The sequence below is a fragment of the Zalophus californianus genome, chromosome 15 (genome assembly GCF_009762305.2).
Source record: "Zalophus californianus isolate mZalCal1 chromosome 15, mZalCal1.pri.v2, whole genome shotgun sequence".
Taxonomy (NCBI): domain Eukaryota; kingdom Metazoa; phylum Chordata; class Mammalia; order Carnivora; family Otariidae; genus Zalophus; species Zalophus californianus.
The window spans coordinates 60,873,957-60,892,067 of record NC_045609.1 but is presented as its reverse complement, the minus strand read 5'-3'; the positions used below and the strand labels follow the sequence as shown (position 1 = coordinate 60,892,067).

Below are 18,111 nucleotides of genomic sequence, written 5' to 3'. Positions count from 1 at the left end.
CGCCCGCCTCCCGCGCTCCAGCTTTCCTCGGCCGCCGCCGCCCTCGGCTCGTCCGTCGCGGCCGCCCGCGGGCCGGCGCGATCCCGCCGGGGTTCTCGGTGCTCCCCCGGCCGCGCGCCATGGGCAGCCCCCGCTCGGCGCTGAGCTGCCTGTGAGTACGGCCGCCGCCCCCGCGTCCCCGTCCGGCCCGCGCCGCCGCGCCCTCTCCGCTCACCCCGCGCCCTCTCTCTCCCGCCCGCTTTTGTCTCCCACAGGCTGTTGCACTTGCTGGTTCTCTGCCTCCAAGCCCAGGTAAGGCGCACTGCGCGGCGGCGGGGCCCGGGCGGACCGGCGGGGGCCGCCGGTTGGCAAGGTCGGGCAGGGGCCCGAGGACCGACCCTGCGGCCAGAGCAGCAGGGCTGGAAGGAACCTTAGGAATACAGCCCCGCACTTGCCCTAGGAGGGAGCTAGGGAACAGAGAGGGAGCGCCCTGCCTAAGGTCACACAGCTGGTGTGCGGCGAGGCTCGAACCCAAGGTTTCGGACTCCAGCGCTGTCTCCCGCGCATCCTAGCCAGGTTGGGGTGGATAGGGAGCTCTAGGGGCAGCTACACCTGGCTGCCGAGGAAGGGGGGAGCTGGGGCCTGGGAGCGTTCGTTGTCAGAAGTCCCGGTGACCGCCGCAGGGACTCTCTCCGCGGCTCTCTGGGGAGACTTGTGGAGGGTCTGGCCGAAAGATCAGGTGCCTAGGCTCTCTGCGCTCTCAACATTTGCTCCGTAAATTTGTCTTTATAAATGTCAGGGGTCGGGCAGCGCTGTCTCCCTACTTACAAGCGCCCTGCTTTTCTAGGAAGGCGTGGTGGTGGTGGGGGCGGGGGGGGGGGGGGTCCCGCGGCGCTGGGCAGGGAGCTTGCTTTCCTGATCCTGGCCGGGAGTCCCAGGGTGTTTCCTAACAGGTAGGTCCGGATCGTTCCGGGATTCATCCTTGCTAGGCTGGGTCTGCCTGACTTTCCTGGGTTGGGTGTTGTGACCCGAGCTGGCATGTTGGGGGAACCACCCAGCCCCTGCAGTTGGCCTGGGGTAGTGGAGGCGCGTGCAGGGCGATGGGGGCCACTCGGGCCCCTGGGCAGAGTAGCATTATAATGGCGTGTTGTGTATTTTTCAATTTCCTAAAGGTAACTGTTCAGTCCTCACCTAATTTTACACAGCATGTGAGGGAGCAGAGCCTGGTGACGGATCAGCTCAGCCGCCGCCTCATCCGGACCTACCAGCTCTACAGCCGCACCAGCGGGAAGCACGTGCAGGTCCTGGCCAACAAGCGCATCAACGCCATGGCAGAAGACGGGGACCCCTTCGGTAAGGCGAGCTGCGCCGGGCAGGGTGAAGGTAGACTGTAGAACATGCCCTCCTTCCCCTGGCTGGCCTGCCCTGACTGGACCAGCCAGCCCCATCTGTGCTGGCCAGAGACTAGCTCTGCTGTGCTGGCCAGGCTCCCCAGCTCAGAGGGAAGGAGTTAAGGCAAAAAAGCATCTTGGGGGTCAGCTGGAGAAAAGAGGGCTAGGAAAGGGGCCTTGGGGAGTACTTGGCCCACAGGTATCCCTTCCCCGCCCAGCAAATGAATGAATCCAGGAGTCTCCCTTTCCACCTCCGCCATTCACACACCCCCTCCCCAGCTGCAGGTGGAGACAGAGGGTTCTGCTGGAGGGGCCACAGGTTTAAGGGAAGCGCTTGAAAGAGGATATGTCACCAGGGTCCACAAAAGGAGAGTTGGGAAAGAGAAGGGAGAAAAATCCCCCCCCCACACACAGCCCTTCCAGCTTTTACAGGGGGTGCCATGAACCTTTAAATATTTTGATCAGAAGGGCCAATTGCACATAGGCACTGGGCTTGGGAAGGGGCCCTCTCCACTCCACTGACCCAGGAACCCAGGTGGCGGTTGGAACCAGGCTCCTGACTCCTCATGGGGTGGTGAGTCCAGGGAGCTACTGCAGGGCAGAGAGGCTGAGGACTGATTGATTTCTAAAACATTCAATATTCCTGCCTTGAAACCAGGCCAATTTCCAGAGTCCTGGACGTACCAAGAGAAAAGCAAGCCCTCTGGGCGGCTGGTGTTGTTTTTAGAGAGCGATTATTGTGAGTTTAAAAACCTTTAAATAATGACCAAGTTAAACAAGCATGAAAGGAGAGGGGAAGACTCTATTAAAATGTAATAAAAAGGTGAGGCATTTTAAGAGCTAAGAAGAAAAATGAAGAATGATATAAAACAGAAAAAGAACGAGCCTTTTTTCAGATGTGGAGTTTGAAAGGAGTTGCAAGTCTGTAAATGTTAAAAAAGAGGTTCAAGATTGTTCTCTATGAATCTCTGGAGAGACCCCCGCGTCTGGCAGAGCGATTAAAACTCTTCTTACTTTCACCTTTTTTAACATTTCCTGAATGCTTTCTCCTCTTCTCGAGCCAGTTTGGGGGATCGAGTATGTCTCACTGCATTTTTTCTGCATCGACGTAGCTGACTTCCCTTCAAAGCTGGAGAAGGAGACATAATTTTCCCGGGATAAATCTGTCACTGGGGTGGAAGAATAGGTTTGAAAATGTTAAGCTTTCCAAAAGGCCGTTCGGGAAAGCCGCCGCAAACTGCGGCCCCAGCTCCCCAGCTCCATCCAGGGAGGGGAGTGGGGGCTCTCAGTGGAGGGAGTGGGGGGCGGCCTGCCTGGTGGCTGGGCTCCCCCGCTGGGCTGGCAGGACCAGCCTGCCGTCCCTTTGTCCCTCCAAACTGGCTGCTTGCTGCCCTTCTCAGCTTCCAAGGAAAGGGAACGAATGCTTAGCTCCTCCTGGGTTTACTCCACTGGAGCAAATGGTCCAGCACATCCTTGGGTTTTGGGGAGGGAAGAAGAGGCGGCTGGCCATGGGGGAGCTCATCTTCCGACCTCAGAAGTCTGATGCCCACTTCTGTCCTTACAAGTGTAGGAAGCTTTCCAGGTTCCCTGATCCCTGCCTGGCAGGCAGGAGTGGGAGCTGGAGGGCCCAAGAGCAGAGGCATAGGGTGTGCAGCTGGGACAGTGTGAGTCTGGGGGAGAAGAGCAGAGAGGTTCGAGTTGCTTCCCTGCGGGTCCCAGGAAGGGAGAGAGGGATTGTTCCAGTCCCTGTCTGCCCCATTTGGCCAGAATCCTCAGAGTGGGATCCTCTCGCCCCTTCTCCTGTCAGTGTCCCTCTGGCCCTAGCAGCAGCGACCCCTTGCTCTGGAAGGCAGATCAGGAGAGGGATGAGCAGACTGGCTGGGTCCAAGAGGAGGTGGGTGGGAGGGGAGGTGACAGCTGCATTTCCCTGGCTGACTTGGAGCCAGACTGGAGAGTTGGCCATTGGGTCCCAGCTCTGTGCTTATGTGAAGGGGTGGGGGGGAGTCACAGGCTGGGCGGTGAGGGCTGCCTTGCTGACCTTGGTGCCCATCCCCCCCCATTAGTTTTGGGGACAAAGAAGGTGCTGCCTTGTTAGTGCAGGCTGCGAGACAGCTCTGGGAGTTCCAGAACTGCTTTCTCGAGGAGGGAAAAGGAGTAGAGAGGACAGGAGACCCAGCCCCTCCTGCCCTATTCCCAACAGCTGAGTCAGCCCTCATTCCCTTCTTGGGGACAGCCTCAAAGGGAGGAATTACACAGGGATGAGACAGGGACCAGGACTTCTGTGGCAGGTTGGCTGTCTGAGGGAAGGGCACAGGGGAAGGAGGCTCAGAATTCAGCTCCCTGTCTCATCAGCTTTCCAGACTGAGAGGCAAGCATGCCTGATTTTCTCCCCTCCTCACCCACAGAAAGTGTTTGGTCACTGGGGTGAGAAGCCCAGCTGTGATGGGGGTTGAAAGAAAAGACTATTTGAGTCATTGCTTTCTGGACACTGGGGCTGGGGACAGTGGTGACTGGGAAGCGTGGAGAAGAGCAGAAGCCTCCCAGCTGGGGTCTGAGGTTCTGGGAAAGCAGCTGGTTGTGCGCAGGCTGCGCATGTAGGGAGAGTGGTCCGCATCCCTGTCAGAGCAGGGGTTTGGGGGGGCAGTGGCCAAGGCTGTGAGTTAGAACCCGAGGTGTCAGAAACGGGAGAGAGTGCTTTTAGGTTTCGCCTCAGAACTCATGTCACTGCTGCACCCCAGAAGTTTGTAGTGACCTGTGAGGCATGTGCACATACTGCTTTGAGTTTGAAGGATTCCCAGAGATCTTCTGATGAGAGCAGAACTCTAGTCATGAAGCCTTGACATGGAAGTCAGTACCATCCGATTTTAGACAAGGGTCTGTTCAGTTTGATGGCTCCAAGATTCCTCTGCAGAACCCAGTTTGTGCTTCATGATCTTGTCCATCTCCCTGTGTACCGCCAGGTGAGGGGCCTGAGGCCCAGGAAGGGGACGTGATCTTTCCCAGTGTCGCACAGCATATCGGCAGCTGGGCTGGGGCTGGAGCCCACGTCTTGGGTACCTGCTCTTGGAGCAGTTGCTACTGGGATGTGACAGGTCTGAGGGTCAGCTGGGGTGAGGATGTGGTACAGTGGGGGTCAGGGCGCTTCCAATAACCATCCCCCCACCTTCCCTGACAGCAAAGCTCATTGTGGAGACAGATACCTTTGGGAGCCGTGTTCGAGTCCGAGGAGCTGAGACTGGCCTCTACATCTGCATGAATAAGAAGGGGAAGCTGATCGCCAAGGTGAGGCCCCAGAAGGAATGGAGGGTCCCTGGGGCCTGGGGAGGGGGCTGGGCTGGCAGAGCTCCTCCAGGATCCCAGAGAGACACAGGGCCACCTTGGGGTCACCTAACGACTGGGTGGGGATGGGGGGAGGTGAGAGAAGGAAACTGAGAGATGAAAAGCTATAAAGGCAAAGGAGGAAGAAGGAAGGCTAGGGAAGGGGCTGGTGGGGGGGGTGGTAAATTCCATATATCTTTTTAACAAATCGCCAAATTGCTTTGCTATTATGTCCAATTACATGGTACCAGCATTTGGAATGTTCAGTAAGCCGCAGGCCCAGCCCCTCAGCCGAGCTCTGAAATGGCCCCATTAGTCACGGCTCTTCTCCAGCCTCAAGCTCCCCGCTTCCTGGGCTCCGCGTCTCCCCTCAGGCCTCCCCTCCCCCATGGGGTGGCTGCCCTGGGGCCCCTGGGGTCCTGAGGGGCGGGGGGTGGGGGTGGGGGGGGATGTGTGGTGCAGCTGGGGAAACGGGTGCGAGCCGCTCGGCCAGACTGGTGGGCAGGAGGCCAGGGCAGGCAGGGTCTGGGCCCCCTCTCTGGCCCTCTGTGTTGGGGCCCAGCCCCTCCGGAGACAGCCATGTGTCACTGCTGCCCGGGAGGACAGGAAGTTGCCGGGTGGGCTGCGGCTTGTGAGGGATTAGAGAGCGGGTTCCCCGGGCGGGGGTGGGGCTGTCGCTCGTGCCCACCCTGCCATCTGCTGGGGTGCCCACCTGCTGTCTGGGGCCGCCTGCCCTCTGCCTCCGCTGGGGTGGGGGTGGGGTGGGGTTGCGGCTCGGGGGCCGGAGCCCAGTAACGCCCGCGTCTGGCCCCACTACCTGCAGAGCAACGGCAAGGGCAAGGACTGCGTGTTCACGGAGATCGTGCTGGAGAACAACTACACGGCCCTGCAGAACGCCAAGTACGAAGGCTGGTACATGGCCTTCACCCGCAAGGGCCGGCCCCGCAAGGGCTCCAAGACGCGGCAGCACCAGCGTGAGGTCCACTTCATGAAGCGGCTGCCCCGCGGCCACCACACCACGGAGCAGAGCCTGCGCTTCGAGTTCCTCAACTACCCGCCCTTCACGCGCAGCCTGCGCGGCAGCCAGAGGACTTGGGCCCCGGAGCCCCGGTAGGCGCCGCCGCCCTCCCCGCCGCGCGGAGCCGCTGGTCGCGGGGGAGCACAGAGAAACTCCGGGAGCCGAGGTCCGCGCTGCTGAAGGCTGGGGAGGAGCTGGGGGAGCCCCGGGTTCTAGCCTTTGATAGCTGTCTGCCGTTGGGTTTTTTGTTGTTGTTGTTGTTGTTTTGTTTTGTTTTTTTAAACAAAAGAGAGGCTCTATTTTTGTATTCCACTTGGCTGTGGTGTCTGTCTTCTTCACTTTCGGGAAGGCCGGTAGTGGCCTAGACTGGGATTCTGGCGGGGTTCCCTCCGGGTCAGGGGGCTTTTCCAGGCCAGCAGAGGTGCTCCTGAGATCCCAGCGCCTGCAGGACAAGCTGGCTGGGCAGCGGGGAGCCCACTCCACACCCCCCCACCCCGAGGCGGGGGGGGGGGGCAGGGAGGAAAGGGTGGGGACTTAGAGCAGGTTTTTAAGGCTGGGTGTGGGGAGGGGGTGGGTGTCTATTAATTGTTATTAAATGACTGAAATATTTATTTAACTTGCATATTAAAAATGTGTGTTGGAGAGCAAGTCCTGTGGGGGTCGGCCCCTCTCCCTTCCCCAGCTGTGGGGGGGGGGGGTCCTAACCCTAACCAGTTCCCACAGCAGCCTCCCTCCAGCCTGACTTAGGACCTGTGCCTGTCATTGTTATGGAGGGGCTCTCCTGATGGGACAGGAGCAGGGAAAGGGGCAAGAAGAGGCTCTTAGCTGGTCCTGGAGCTCTCAGACCAGGACCTCCTAGCTCCTTGGGGGAGTCATTGCCAAAACTTCCCCTAGCCACTTCTAGGGCAGAAAAGAGGGCTCTGCTAGGACCAGAGCTGCTTTCATGGTTTCAGTGAATCTTTATTTTCATTTTTTGAATATTTTATTTATTTGTCAGGGAGAGAGAGAGAGAGTGAGCGCAAGCAGAGGGGGGGAGTGGCAGGCAGAGGGAGAGGGAGAAGCAGGCCCCTGCTGAGTGAGGAGCCTGATGTGGGGCTCAATCCCAGGACCCCCGGGATCATGGCCTGAGCTGAAGGCAGACGCTTAACCGACTGAGCCACCAGGCGCCCCTCAATGAATCTTTAAAAAGTGCCTCTGTGTGTGTGTCTAGATCTGTGTGGAGGACAGGCTGGAGATGCCAGAGCTGGCGCTTTCTGAGTATCAGGCTCCAGCGGATGAAAGAAAAGCAGCTGCCAGGGCCCAAGGTGGGGTTACGCTGGAGGGCAGACCGCCAAGACCGGTGCTGGCGATTGAGACACGGAGTGGTGCTGACTTTTGAGGCTCTGGGTAGAGAGCTGTGAGCAGAAGTTCCTGAGCTCAGGGTGCTGCACCAGGGCCCCGGGGACCATGGCCCTGGGAGAGTCTACCGACCCTGGAGAGATGGGGCCCAGAGGGAGAGGAGCCGGGCAGGGGACCAGGAGGGAAGTTCACGGGTGGAGAGCAGGACTCAGACTCTGGCCCCGGAGGAGAAGCAACCGCTCATGGGTCAGAAGGACTGGCCCAAGATGGACCTGCTGTGGAAGAAGGAAGCCCAGGCCGCGCTAGGGCAATGATGGAGCAGGTCATGGGATGGGCACAAGGGCTGGCCTGTGGTGGGCAGAGGACTGTGTGTTTGGATGCGGACTGGAGAGCATGGCATCACAGCACATCGAGGGACAGCCCAAGCCCAGAGGCATCAGGTCTCCTGAGAGCAGAGCTGGCCCCGTCTTCATAACTGAGGCCTCCCATTCTGGCCGATTCTGCTGCCTTCTTTTGACAGTGCCCCTGGGCTGGTCCCACAGCGCAGCTACCGGGCCAATCCAGAAACCTCTTCCCTCTGGGCCTCTGTTCCTCTGCACTTCCTTGGAGTGGGGGGTGGCACCCCAAGGCTTCCTAACCACGTGGACCTCTCAGAGCTGAAGCCGCAGGTTCCAGGGTCAGGCCATCCAGGTGGACCAGGAGCTCCATGACTCAAGGGGAAGCCTTGGAAGAGAGAGGCTGGGGATACCCTGGGCTCTGGCCATGCCACCTCCTCTGGCTTGCCATGGGGGTGAGAGGCTCCGGAGAGAGGAGGTGTCTTCCGGGTGCATAGACGCCAGGGATGTGGGGAGGGGCTCTAGACATCTCTGTTCCAGCTCCCCCAGCTCTTAGTGCCTCCTCCTCTGCTCCATCCCCTCCCCTCCCCCTTTAATTAATTCTGGGTGAGCAGCCTGGCTTTATTGTGCAAGGAGCTCGGGTCTCACTGTGGGAAAAGTCACACCTTCTGAGCAGCTTCTGATGCCATGCAAATGAAGAGACCGTCCAGGAAACGCTTTCATCTGCACGGCCGCCTGTCCAGCCCCCAGCCCAGTAATTGCCCACATTTCATTTGTTTGAGAGCAATTCCTGGGGGAAGCCATAGGGTAGGAGGGAGTCTAGGGTGGGGGTGGAATGTCAGGCTCTCCCTGCCTGTGATCCTGGCCACGGAGTGGCAGCTGGTCACTGGCTAGGCCAAAGCCATTCCTGCAGCCCCCCAGGGCCAGGGACTCTCGAGTTCTCTGGCATGGTGGATGGAACTGTGCTGCGATGGCCGTGAGGGAGGAGAGGTGGGCTGTCCGGAGAGCCAGACCTGCCTTACAGAGAGGAGGGAGATGCCTGGTGGTGGTGGTGGTGGTGGTGGTTGGGGGCAGTGGAGAGGTGGCTGGGAGGTGGGGATCCTCGAGGCTGCCCAGGGCTTTGGGAAAGGGCTGACTTCTGGCAGGACCCCGGGCCGGGGACCTATGGGAGCAGAGCCCAGAGTGGTGGGGCCAGGCTGGGCTAGAGCACCCACCACCTTGTTTATCTTCGCCTTGCTGCCTCCATAGAGCCCTCGCTAATGGGGTTTCACAGCTCACTCAAGCTGCAACTGGCCAAGAATCAATCATTACCGGCACTTAGTGGTTTGATAGTTAACAGCCTGAACTGAAGCCAAACTGGTTGTTAACTGTGATAACAACTGATTTCAAGGGGTTATTGCCGGCCCAATATGCTCAGTCCATTTATTTCGGGGAAAACAAGCAGGGAGCCGTGGCAAGGCCCAGAAAAGGGAGGAGGACTGGCTCTTCTCCGCCAAAAGGTCTGCCATTCTGCCCTAGAGTGGGCGCTGGCTGTGAGGGCCCTGGGGGCCGCCCGAGGCCTGCGCCAGGCTTGACCTCCCAGGACTCCCTGAGGACCTGCCTGCAGGCCCAGGGGACCCACACGGAAGGCCTTCTCCTCAGTGCTTACCTCATGCTGATCCCCCCTCCTTTTCTTCTAGCAGTACTGCCCGTGAGACCCTCACTGGGACTGACCCCCCATGAAGAGGAAGCAGGCCTAGTGGCCAGGCCTCCGCTCGTCCCCACCCGGAGGGTGGGGCTGGACCCCCTCACTCATTCCTCCCTCCCCCAGGCCTCTCAGAACGCTGCCAACTCCAAACTAGAACCTTGTCTTCCATTTCAAGGCCAGCGAAGACTCCACCCAAGCCTTGATGAGAAAGAATGAGTGAGGGCTCTCTCCTCTCACTCCACCAGGTTCTGTCCAACCCTTCCTTCTACCCTGGCCTAATGGCAGAAGGGGAGGCTGTGCGCAAGCATCATTCTAGAATGCTGCTGCAGCGAAGGACCTCAGGAGTTCTTCAGCATCTATAGATAGGCAGCCTAGGGCCCGCCCGGAAGACACATTTCTAGCTAGTACTAGAAATCAGGTGTTAGTTTCCAGACCAAGGCTGCCCCTTGAGGACTGTAGGTCTTTCCCCAGTTCCATTCATTCATTTGATATTTATTGAGTGCCTATTGTGGGCCAGGCTCTATTCTGGGTAGAGGGACAAGCAGGAAATGAGACAAAAGCCCTGTCATTATGGAGCTCATATTCTGTGGGCGGGAGGGTGCAGAGCAAATGGTATATAGTATGGCAGACACTGAGAACCACATTGGGAAAAATGCAGAGACCAGGATGAGTGTAAAAGGAGGGTAGGGTAGTAGCAATTGTAAATAGGGTGCTCAGAGAAGGCTTCACTCAAATCTTAATGTTTAAGCAGACACCTGACCGAGGCGAGGCTTTCAGGTATCTGGGGAGGGGCCATCCAGGTGAAGAGCAAATGCAAAGCTTTCTGCATTTACAGGAAGAGGAAGGAGGCCAGTGAAGTTGAAGCAAAGAAGGGAGGATAGCGGTGTGTTGGGGGGGAGGGGCGTGGAGAAGGCTAGGGGCTGAGGTGAGGCCAGAGAAACAGAAGGGGTGGTGGTGGAGGGCAGATCACATAGCGCCACTGAAAAGACTTTAGTTTTGATTCTGAATGAGATGGCAGACCATCGGGGGTCTTTGAGCAGTAGAGTGACATGCTCTGAATGAAGTTTTAACAAGCTTACTTTGGCTGCTGTGTGGAGAACAGGCAGCCGGGGGGGGGGCAAGGGGGACCAGTTACAAAGTTATTGCAGTAATCTAGGCTAGAGATAATAGTGGATTGGAGGCAGTGAGAAGAGATTGGGATTTGGGGCAGTTTTTACAAGTAGGGATGGCAAGATTTGCTGATGGATTGAATATGGGCTGTGAGAGAGAGGGGTTGAGGGGTCTCCAGGGGTTTCGGCCTGAGCCACTGAAAGGATGGAGGGGTCATTTGCTGACACAAAGAAGATTCCAGAAGGGGCAGATTTTGAGGGGAAGAGTAGGAGTTTAGTTTTGGATACGTTACATCTCAGCTGACTAAAGAAATACGCAAGGGGAGACGGTGAGTGAGCAGTTGTGCACGAGTCTGGAATTCCGGGGAGGGGTCTAGCGTTGAAGATACAACTTTGGGAGTATTTGGCGCAGGTGATTTTTAAAGCAGGAGATGGAATGGGTTCCCTCGGGAGTGAGCAGAGCTAGAGAAGAGAGGAGCCCCAAGCCTGAGCCCTGGCGCACTCCAAACACGCAGAGGTCAGGGCGGAGGGGGAGCCAGGGGAGGAGACTAAGAAAGTGTGGCCCGTGAGATAGGTGGGAGGCAAACCAAGACAGTGTGGCATCCTGATGATGTAGGACCAAGACAACAATTTCTGGGCCCGAAGATTTCAGCCCAGCCAACACCAGGGCCAAAAGGAAGTAGCCACAAGTAGTGTTGGTTTGACCTGGGCGTCTCCTGGGCTCTTCTTTCAGCCTCTCCTGGCCTCTCATCGTGCTGCCTCTACGTCCAGAGCCTAACTCAACTCCAGTCCACTTACTCTTCGACTTCTCCCCCACCCTTACCTTGCTCTAAGCCGTCATCAGCTCGTGTCTGGCCTTATAGCAACAGCTCCTAACTGCGCTCCCTGATTCCTCTCATATCCCCCGACAATCCTTTCTGTGCTCACTAGTCAGAATTTCCAAAACAAAAATCTCATCTTTTCATTCCCACCTTATCTAGAATTGAACTCAGACTCCTTTCCGTGGCCCACATGGTCCCTGGCTTGCTCTGGCCCTGCTGTCCATCTAACCTTAGGGCTTAACCACTTAACCACTGGGGTCACACCTCCTTCCAGCTTCTCAAACAAACCAGGCTTGCATCTGCCCCAGGGCCTTTGCACGTGTTGTTCCCTCCGCTTGCAATGCTGTTCTTCTCGAACTTGCAGGACTGACTGCTCATTCTGTAGATCTCTGCTATAACTCTCCACTTTATTTCTTTATTATCTTTATCCCTATCTGATATTATCTTGTTTCTTATTTGCTTGCTTTTGGTCTGTCTGTCCCCCCCAACCCCCAGGAGAGCAGGCACTTGACTTGCTCACTGGTGCATATCTAGTGCCTGAACAAGTGCCTGGCATGTCATGGGTTGTCAGAAAACGTTGGTGGAAGCAATCAACTGATAAAGTGAGAGGAGATTGGGAGGCCGTTGAATGGACATGCAGGTCGGGTGTTCTCTGTATCCAGGGTTGGGTCAGCCTTGAAATGCCTGAAGGTCAGGGAGACTTGAGGTGGTTTCCTCACCCTGGGATGGGTGACCCCTGGAGCCCATCCAGACATGCACAATCTTACTAAAAGGAGATCCAGGGCTGTCCGACACAGGCTCACCCCCAATTTCCTCAAGCTGCAATGCCTGTTTCCAAAACCTAGACAAATAAGCATCTAAGCAGGGCCTGGTGGGATGGATATATCAGAACCGCCTCAAATTCTGCTTCCTTCCCCACCCCTGGATGTCCATAGCAACCAGGGGACTTCAAAGGAGAGAGTGAAGGGGAATTAAGAGCCAGAGAGTGGAGGAGAGATGAGGAGTAAGTAGCGAGGCAGATGGGGAGCTGGCAGGGACTCTGGGGGATCCCCATGTCCCATGGAACTGTGGAGGGTTGGGCCAGTAAGGTCCTTTTGGTTGCCCTGCTTCCCCATCTGGGTCTCTTGCTGACCCTCAAGAGCTCACTGTCCATCTGGGCAGGCCCCGGAGCTGACCCTCATGCGTGACCCCGTCCTAGTGGCTGGCAGATGCTGAGAAGGGCTCCGGCTCAGTCCTGAAGCCTGTCACCCCCGCTCAGCCCCTCTCTGGGAAATGAGCTCAGGCTGCTGGACGAGTCTGGGAGCTGCATTTCTTCTCCCTTCCTTCCTAGGTTGTGGATGGTGGAGGGAGGACGTGGTGAAGGGGAGAGTCCGGGCATTAGCCCACGTCTGTAGCTTTGCACTGGGCGATGAAGGCTCCCAGTCATGAAGAATCAGCTGGGCCCTGGCTTGTGGCCTGGCTGGAGCTACTCAGAACAAGGGGCTCAAACTGGACACTGCTGTGAGGAGGTAAGGAGAAGCCTGGACAGAGCTCTTCATGGCTTGCAGCTCCCACTCCCTCGCACTCCCTCGAGCCCAGAGAACCAGAAAATGCCTGGGCCTGAGGCCTGGGAGTAGCAGAAGAGCAAGCCCTCGAGGAGCCAGGGCACATGGCCCTGAGGGGGACCTCCGACATTTAACATTTCAACTTGACAAACATCACCAACTCTTGCTAAATCTTTCTTCACAGAGAAATGCCCCTGTCCCATCACAACCTCTGCTGGGCTATTGCACGCCCTCCCACCTCATTGTCCTGCCCAGTCTCCCCTCCCTGCCTCCTGCAACCCTCAGTAATGAGGAGCAAACTCATAAAACATTCATTGTGGGTAATACACCATGTAGGATCCGCCTGATCTCAGGTCTGATAGGAGAGCCGGCTCAGTAGGATGCTGGGTCTTTGGCTTCTGAGGGTTTGGGCTGACTTCTCCACCTTGGGCTCAAGTTCCAGCCACTTCCATTAAGCCAGGCCTGATCCTCCCTGGTAGGAGCGGGGGGGGGGGGGCGTCCTGGGGAGAGGTGTTAGCAGCCCAGGGAGGGAGAGGTGGCTTCTAGGGGTGCTCCTAAGTGAGGCATGACCGGCAGCTGGAAGACAAGGTGAGCAGTGACCAAAAGGCTGAAGCCAGAGGTGTGTGCTGAGAGCAGGGAGGGGAACAGGGTCAGAGCCTAAGCACTCAGCAGTGTCTAGAATTGTTATTTTTGCCCCCGGGAGCCTGGTGAGGCGGGATTGTGTGAGGGAGAGACGGAATGGCCTTGGTGGTAGGCCTCCATGTGGGGGCACTTCCATCACATCAGTGGGGCAGGTAGAGAGAGGGAAGGGAAGGGACCCTGATTGCCCATCCCCTGCTCCTGGCCAGGCCTAAGCAAATCAGAGAAGGGGTTTTGAAAAATGGCTACAGCGGCCCCCGGAGATCAGCTGGGGCTCCGTGTGACGTCAGGAGTCAGGGCTTCGGAGTCAGACAGAACTAACCTTGCATCCTGGCTCTGGAGCTCCCTAACTGTGTAAACTGCAAGCCACCTCACTGCTCCGAGGAGGAGAGAGGAGTCAAGAGAACACAGAGAATCAGCATTCAAGGCTTTCTATCTTTCTTCCCAGCCAATGGCAAGCTTTTCCTTTCCCCAGGGCCTTGAACTGACACATGCCAAGCCTACCGGACACCTCCTCTGTGCCAGACATTAAAGCAAGTATTAAGAGGCAACGGTGAGCAAGTCAGATAGACCCCCGACTCCCAAAGCTTCCCTTCCAATGCAGATGGCCAGAGCTGGCCGGTCACTTCTGATGAGGTGTGGGAAAGGCTGAGACAGCTGAGGAGCAGGGGGTGTGCGAGGAGAGAGGGGTCCCGGGGAGGAGGGCACATGGCTCAGAGTTGAGGCCATGCTGGCTCAGAGGCAGCCCGGTGGGAGCAGGGACCCCGGGCTGCTCCCGGTGGAATTCAGCTCAGCTCAGCTCATCTCAGCCCCGACTCGGTTCAGGGCACACCGGGGGTGGAGTCGCTGGAGATAAAGGGGTAGACAAAGCAAGGTCCCGGCCTTCAGGCTGCACCTCTTGCATTGGGGTTCACAGACTAACGGTGTGGGCAAGATATGCGTTAGCATCACGCACTCCACTTGGCTGGATCCGTGAAAGGGATCCCAGAGAAGATGAGTCAGGAGGAGCAGCTCTGGAATCCTCAGGGAAATTCATCTTTCCCGAACCTTAATTTCCTCAACGAGAAGGTAAAAGGTTTGAACCAGAGTACTTGTTTAAAAAAAAAAAAAAAATTAGCAGCAGAACCTAATTTCCTGAGGAAAACCTGTACAGAAGTCTATTTCATAAAATAGACGTACACAATATTTGCTTCAGTCAGCTGAGAGATTGACGTCCCCTCCGTTTCTTCCTTCACGCTTGACATTTCAGCTGGGGCAGGTGGTGAAGGAGATGGAGGGTCCGAGCTCTTTAGGGTTCTCTGGGGCGTTCGGGGGGAAGATGCTGGCAAGGACCCTCCAGGGAGGAAGGGCAGGGTGGGCTCCAGGCCTTCCCTCCGTCCGGGGCTGCCCCCTTGGCCCTGCCGCCGCGGCCGGGAAGGTGCCTCCAGGAGGAGCAGCTGAGCCCGCTCCCTCCTCAGAGCACCTGGACCAGCGGGGCTGTTCCCACAGCCTCTGAGAGGCTCCTGTCTCTTCCTGCACTGACCACTCACACCCAGGGATTATCCCAACTAGAAACTTCCATTCGGAACAAAGCTCCCAGGAATGAAACCTGAGCTGCCACTGAGAGGCTCCCAGGCTAACTGGGAAGTGGCTGGGAAAGGGAGGGAAAGCTTGCAAAGCACTGGGAGCCTCAGGGAGGCCATGAAACCTGAAGACAAACGACCAGCCAGTAGACTGGTGCTGTGGGGCTGCCACTGCCTTCTGCAGGACCAGAGGTCGGGGCTGAGCTGAGTGGGAAACGGCGGGGGGAGTGCACCCCCAGGCTTTTCGAGGGGAGAGTAATTGGTGCACCTGTGGCTAGGGCCAATATCCCCTGTGAGGCCCTCAGGGCTGGCCTGCAGTCACTCAAGCTGCCCCCCCTTCCCCTCTCCCCCCCAACCCCCTCCCAGCTGCTTCCACTTACTCCAGTGGGGCTGTTGGACCGGTCAGCGACGGGCCGCCAGCTCACCCAAGGGAGGGGACAGAGCGTCACAGTCACAGTTACCATTTGTCAAGCGCCCATCAGATGGCAGGCATGCTGCCCGTGTTATTTCTAACCCTCAGGACAGCCCTGCAAGTTGGGCACTACTAGCCCCATTTTACAGATGGGGAAACGGAGGCTAAACGCTGTAAGTAATCTGTCCCCAGAGATAGAGCTATTTAGTGGTTGACCTCGGATCTGAACCAAGGGCTTTTGGACTCAGAAGTACTAAAGCAACTTCTGCCACACCACACTCTTCAGTCTTAAACTCCCTCATTAGAGCCCAAGAACCTTAGTTTTGTTTTGTTGTTGTTGTTGTTGTTTTTAAATAAACTCTCTCAGGGCACCTGGGTGGCTCAGTTGGTTGAATGTCCGACTCTTGATTTCGGCTCAGGTCCTGAACGCAGTGTCGTGGGATCGAGCCCTGTGCTGGGCTCCGAGCTGGGCATGGAGCCTGCTTAAGATTCTCTCTCTCCGGGGCGCCTGGGTGGCTCAGTCATTAAGTGTCTGCCTTCGGCTCAGGTCATGATCCCGGGGTCCTGGGATGAGCAACTGCATCGGGCTCCCTGCTCGGCGGGAAGCCTGCTTCTCCCTCTCCCACTCCTCCTGCTTGTGTTCCCTCTCTCAATGTATGTCTCTCTCTGTCAAATAAATAAATAAAATCTTAAAAAAAAGAGTCTTTCTCTCCCCCCTCTCTCTCTGGCCCCCCCCCCCCCAGTAACATGAACTCTCTCTTCCCCTTGATGTCATGGTATGACACAAAAGAAGTGCTGTGAGTGGTCCTTTCTCTAGCTTGGATCCTGTGGCCATGTGAAAGTGACTCACTTCTCTGGGGTGAGGTCTCCTCATTTGTAAAATAGGATTCATTATAGTGCCTAGTTAGAAGTGGGGGGGGCCAGGGGCGCCTGGGTGGCTCAGTCGTTAAGCATCTGCCTTCGTCTCAGATCATGATCCCAGGGTCCTGGGATCGAGCCCCGCATCGGGCTCCCTGCTCCGCGGGGAGCCTGCTTCTCCCTCTCCCTCTCCCCCTGCTGTGTTCCCTCTCTTGCCGCTATGTCTCTCTCTGTCAAATAAATAAATAAAATCTTAAAAAAAAAAAGAAGTGGGGGAGCCAAAGATAACACATGTAAAGTACTTATTATTTTTTTTTTTAAGATTTTATTTATTCACTTGAGACACAGAGATAGAGGGAGAGAGAGCATGAGCAGGGGGAGCGGCAGAAGCAGGCTCCCCGCTGAGCCAGGAGCCCAATGTGGTGGGGCTCGATCCCAGGCTCGATCCCAGGACCCCGGGATCACAACCCGAGCCCTCTGGGTTAACCATCCGAGCCACCCAGGCGCCCCACACATGTAAAGTACTTAGAAAGTGCTGGGCACAGAGGAAACATTCACTGAATGCTATCGTTATTGTTGGAGGAGTTCCTTTCCCCCTTTGCCTGGGCAGCCCTGAGGAAGAAGCCCCGCAGCAGGCTGGGTGGATTATGTTAGAAGGCACCTCAGAGAGCTAAGGCCTTTCAGGTGTTCTGGGAGCCAACAGGGAAACTTTCGCTCCCACCTGCAGAGCACCTCCATGCCCTCCAGTGGCTGAGCCCCCAGATCTTCCACATAAATAAAGCAATTAGCTGAGCTACTACTAGTCTGCCCTGTGTGGTTCTGAATGCTGCTGCGAGTCCCAGTCCAGCAGAACGCTCCGTTTCTGAGGATCCTGGGAATGAAGCCGACCGGGGCAAAGGGAAAGCAGTTGGACCGGGTCCCAGGAACCCGGCTGTTGTCTAGGTGTGGGACTCCCTGCGGTACTGCCGAGTGGCAGGCAGCTTTGGACTCTCAGAAGGAGTACGTTTGCCATGCTAAAGGCCAGGAGCGGAGCCAGAGGCTGTGGTCTTGCTGACTAGCCTTTCTCCAGCAGCCTCCGGAGCTCAGGCTTCCCTGACGACTGTCCCCTGGGCCAGCACAGAGGGCACCAAGGGCTGGTTCTACCCCACAGGTAGAGAGAGACCCTCGCTGGTCCCTGCTCAATTCCTCAACATCTGGGCATCTCAAGGCCTGGCTTGTGGCTGCCGTTAGTGACTGGACTTAGGCTAAGAAGTCAACTTTTTTTTTTTTTTAAGATTTTATTTATTTATTTGAGAGAGAGGGAGAGGGAGCACAAGTGGGGTGAGGGGCAGAGGGAGAAGCAGACTCCCCGCCGAGCAGGGAGCCCGATGAGGAGCTTGATCCCAGGCCCCTGGGATCATGACCTGAGAGGAAGGCAGATGCTTAAGAGACTGAGCCACCCAGGCACCCCCAGAAGTCCACTTTTGTGATGCCCGTGCGTGAGCCTGGGCAGGCAGCAGAAGGTGGCAACTGAGAATGGGTAGTGGGGCTGGCCAGGAGGGTGCCTCCTGGCTTGGGGACGGGCTCCAAGTGGAATGTGGGGCTTAGAAATGCTTTTCTCCGCTGCGGAGCACTAGGCCCTAGGCTCCACTCCACTTCTCATCTGCAGAGAGAGCCGTGGTTTTGTTCCTGTCCCTGGGGAGTTCACACTCTAGTAAGAGAAACTGTATATACAAATGATGGCTGGATGTCAAGTAGGCAATTACAAATGGGTGTGCTTTTCAATTTTATTCCAGCTATTCAGTGCAGATGAGTCAGATAGTATCATTACCTTTTAAAGATAAGAAAATCAAGGCATAAATGCAATATCAATATTGATACTGAGTTCATACTCATAAATGATTTAAGTTAAGTGCCTAGGTATCAAGCCTGAATTGTGTGGGTCTATGTGTGTGTGAGCGCTTGTGTGTGTGTGCGTCTGTAGTATGTTCACATAAATATTCTTTAGTGAGCGCTTTATGTTTTAGGCACTGTGTTTATATACTTTATTTAAATTATTCCTTCTTTTGACCTAATAACTCTGTGGGTTAAGCATCAATATTCCAGATTTACAGAGGAGGA

General features: G+C 56.6%; 1 protein-coding gene and 1 long non-coding RNA gene across 3 annotated transcripts; one reads left to right on the top strand and one right to left on the bottom strand.

The window, feature by feature from the left end:
- The first annotated feature begins 33 nt into the window (after nucleotides 1–33).
- On the top strand, nucleotides 34–5,802 carry FGF8 (fibroblast growth factor 8). 2 transcript variants are annotated; one of them, XM_027596558.1, is made up of 5 exons: nucleotides 34–151; nucleotides 255–291; nucleotides 1,185–1,332; nucleotides 4,546–4,652; nucleotides 5,512–5,802. In XM_027596558.1, the coding sequence occupies exons 1-5, from the start codon at nucleotides 120–122 to the stop codon at nucleotides 5,800–5,802; spliced, it is 615 nt and encodes a 204-aa protein (XP_027452359.1). In that variant the 5' UTR covers nucleotides 34–119. The 2 variants fall into 2 exon arrangements, with proteins under 2 accessions (XP_027452359.1, XP_027452358.1); XM_027596557.1 differs by having other exon boundaries at nucleotides 1,152–1,332.
- LOC113923615 lies at nucleotides 2,171–5,636 on the bottom strand. Its single transcript, XR_003520382.1, has 3 exons — nucleotides 5,506–5,636; nucleotides 4,571–4,618; nucleotides 2,171–2,539 (listed from the first exon to the last, which is right to left on the bottom strand). It is a non-coding gene; the product is annotated as an uncharacterized LOC113923615 (long non-coding RNA).
- Nucleotides 5,803–18,111: the final 12,309 nt, after the last annotated feature.

Bases quoted from the DNA above. Each gene is read 5' to 3' on its own strand.
- FGF8 (XM_027596557.1), top strand. From the start codon at position 120: ATGGGCAGCCCCCGCTCGGCGCTGAGCTGCCT. The intron at 1,333-4,545 runs GTAAGGCGAGCT...CTTCCCTGACAG, and splicing joins AGAAGACGGGGACCCCTTCG to CAAAGCTCATTGTGGAGACA. The intron at 4,653-5,511 runs GTGAGGCCCCAG...CACTACCTGCAG, and splicing joins AGGGGAAGCTGATCGCCAAG to AGCAACGGCAAGGGCAAGGA.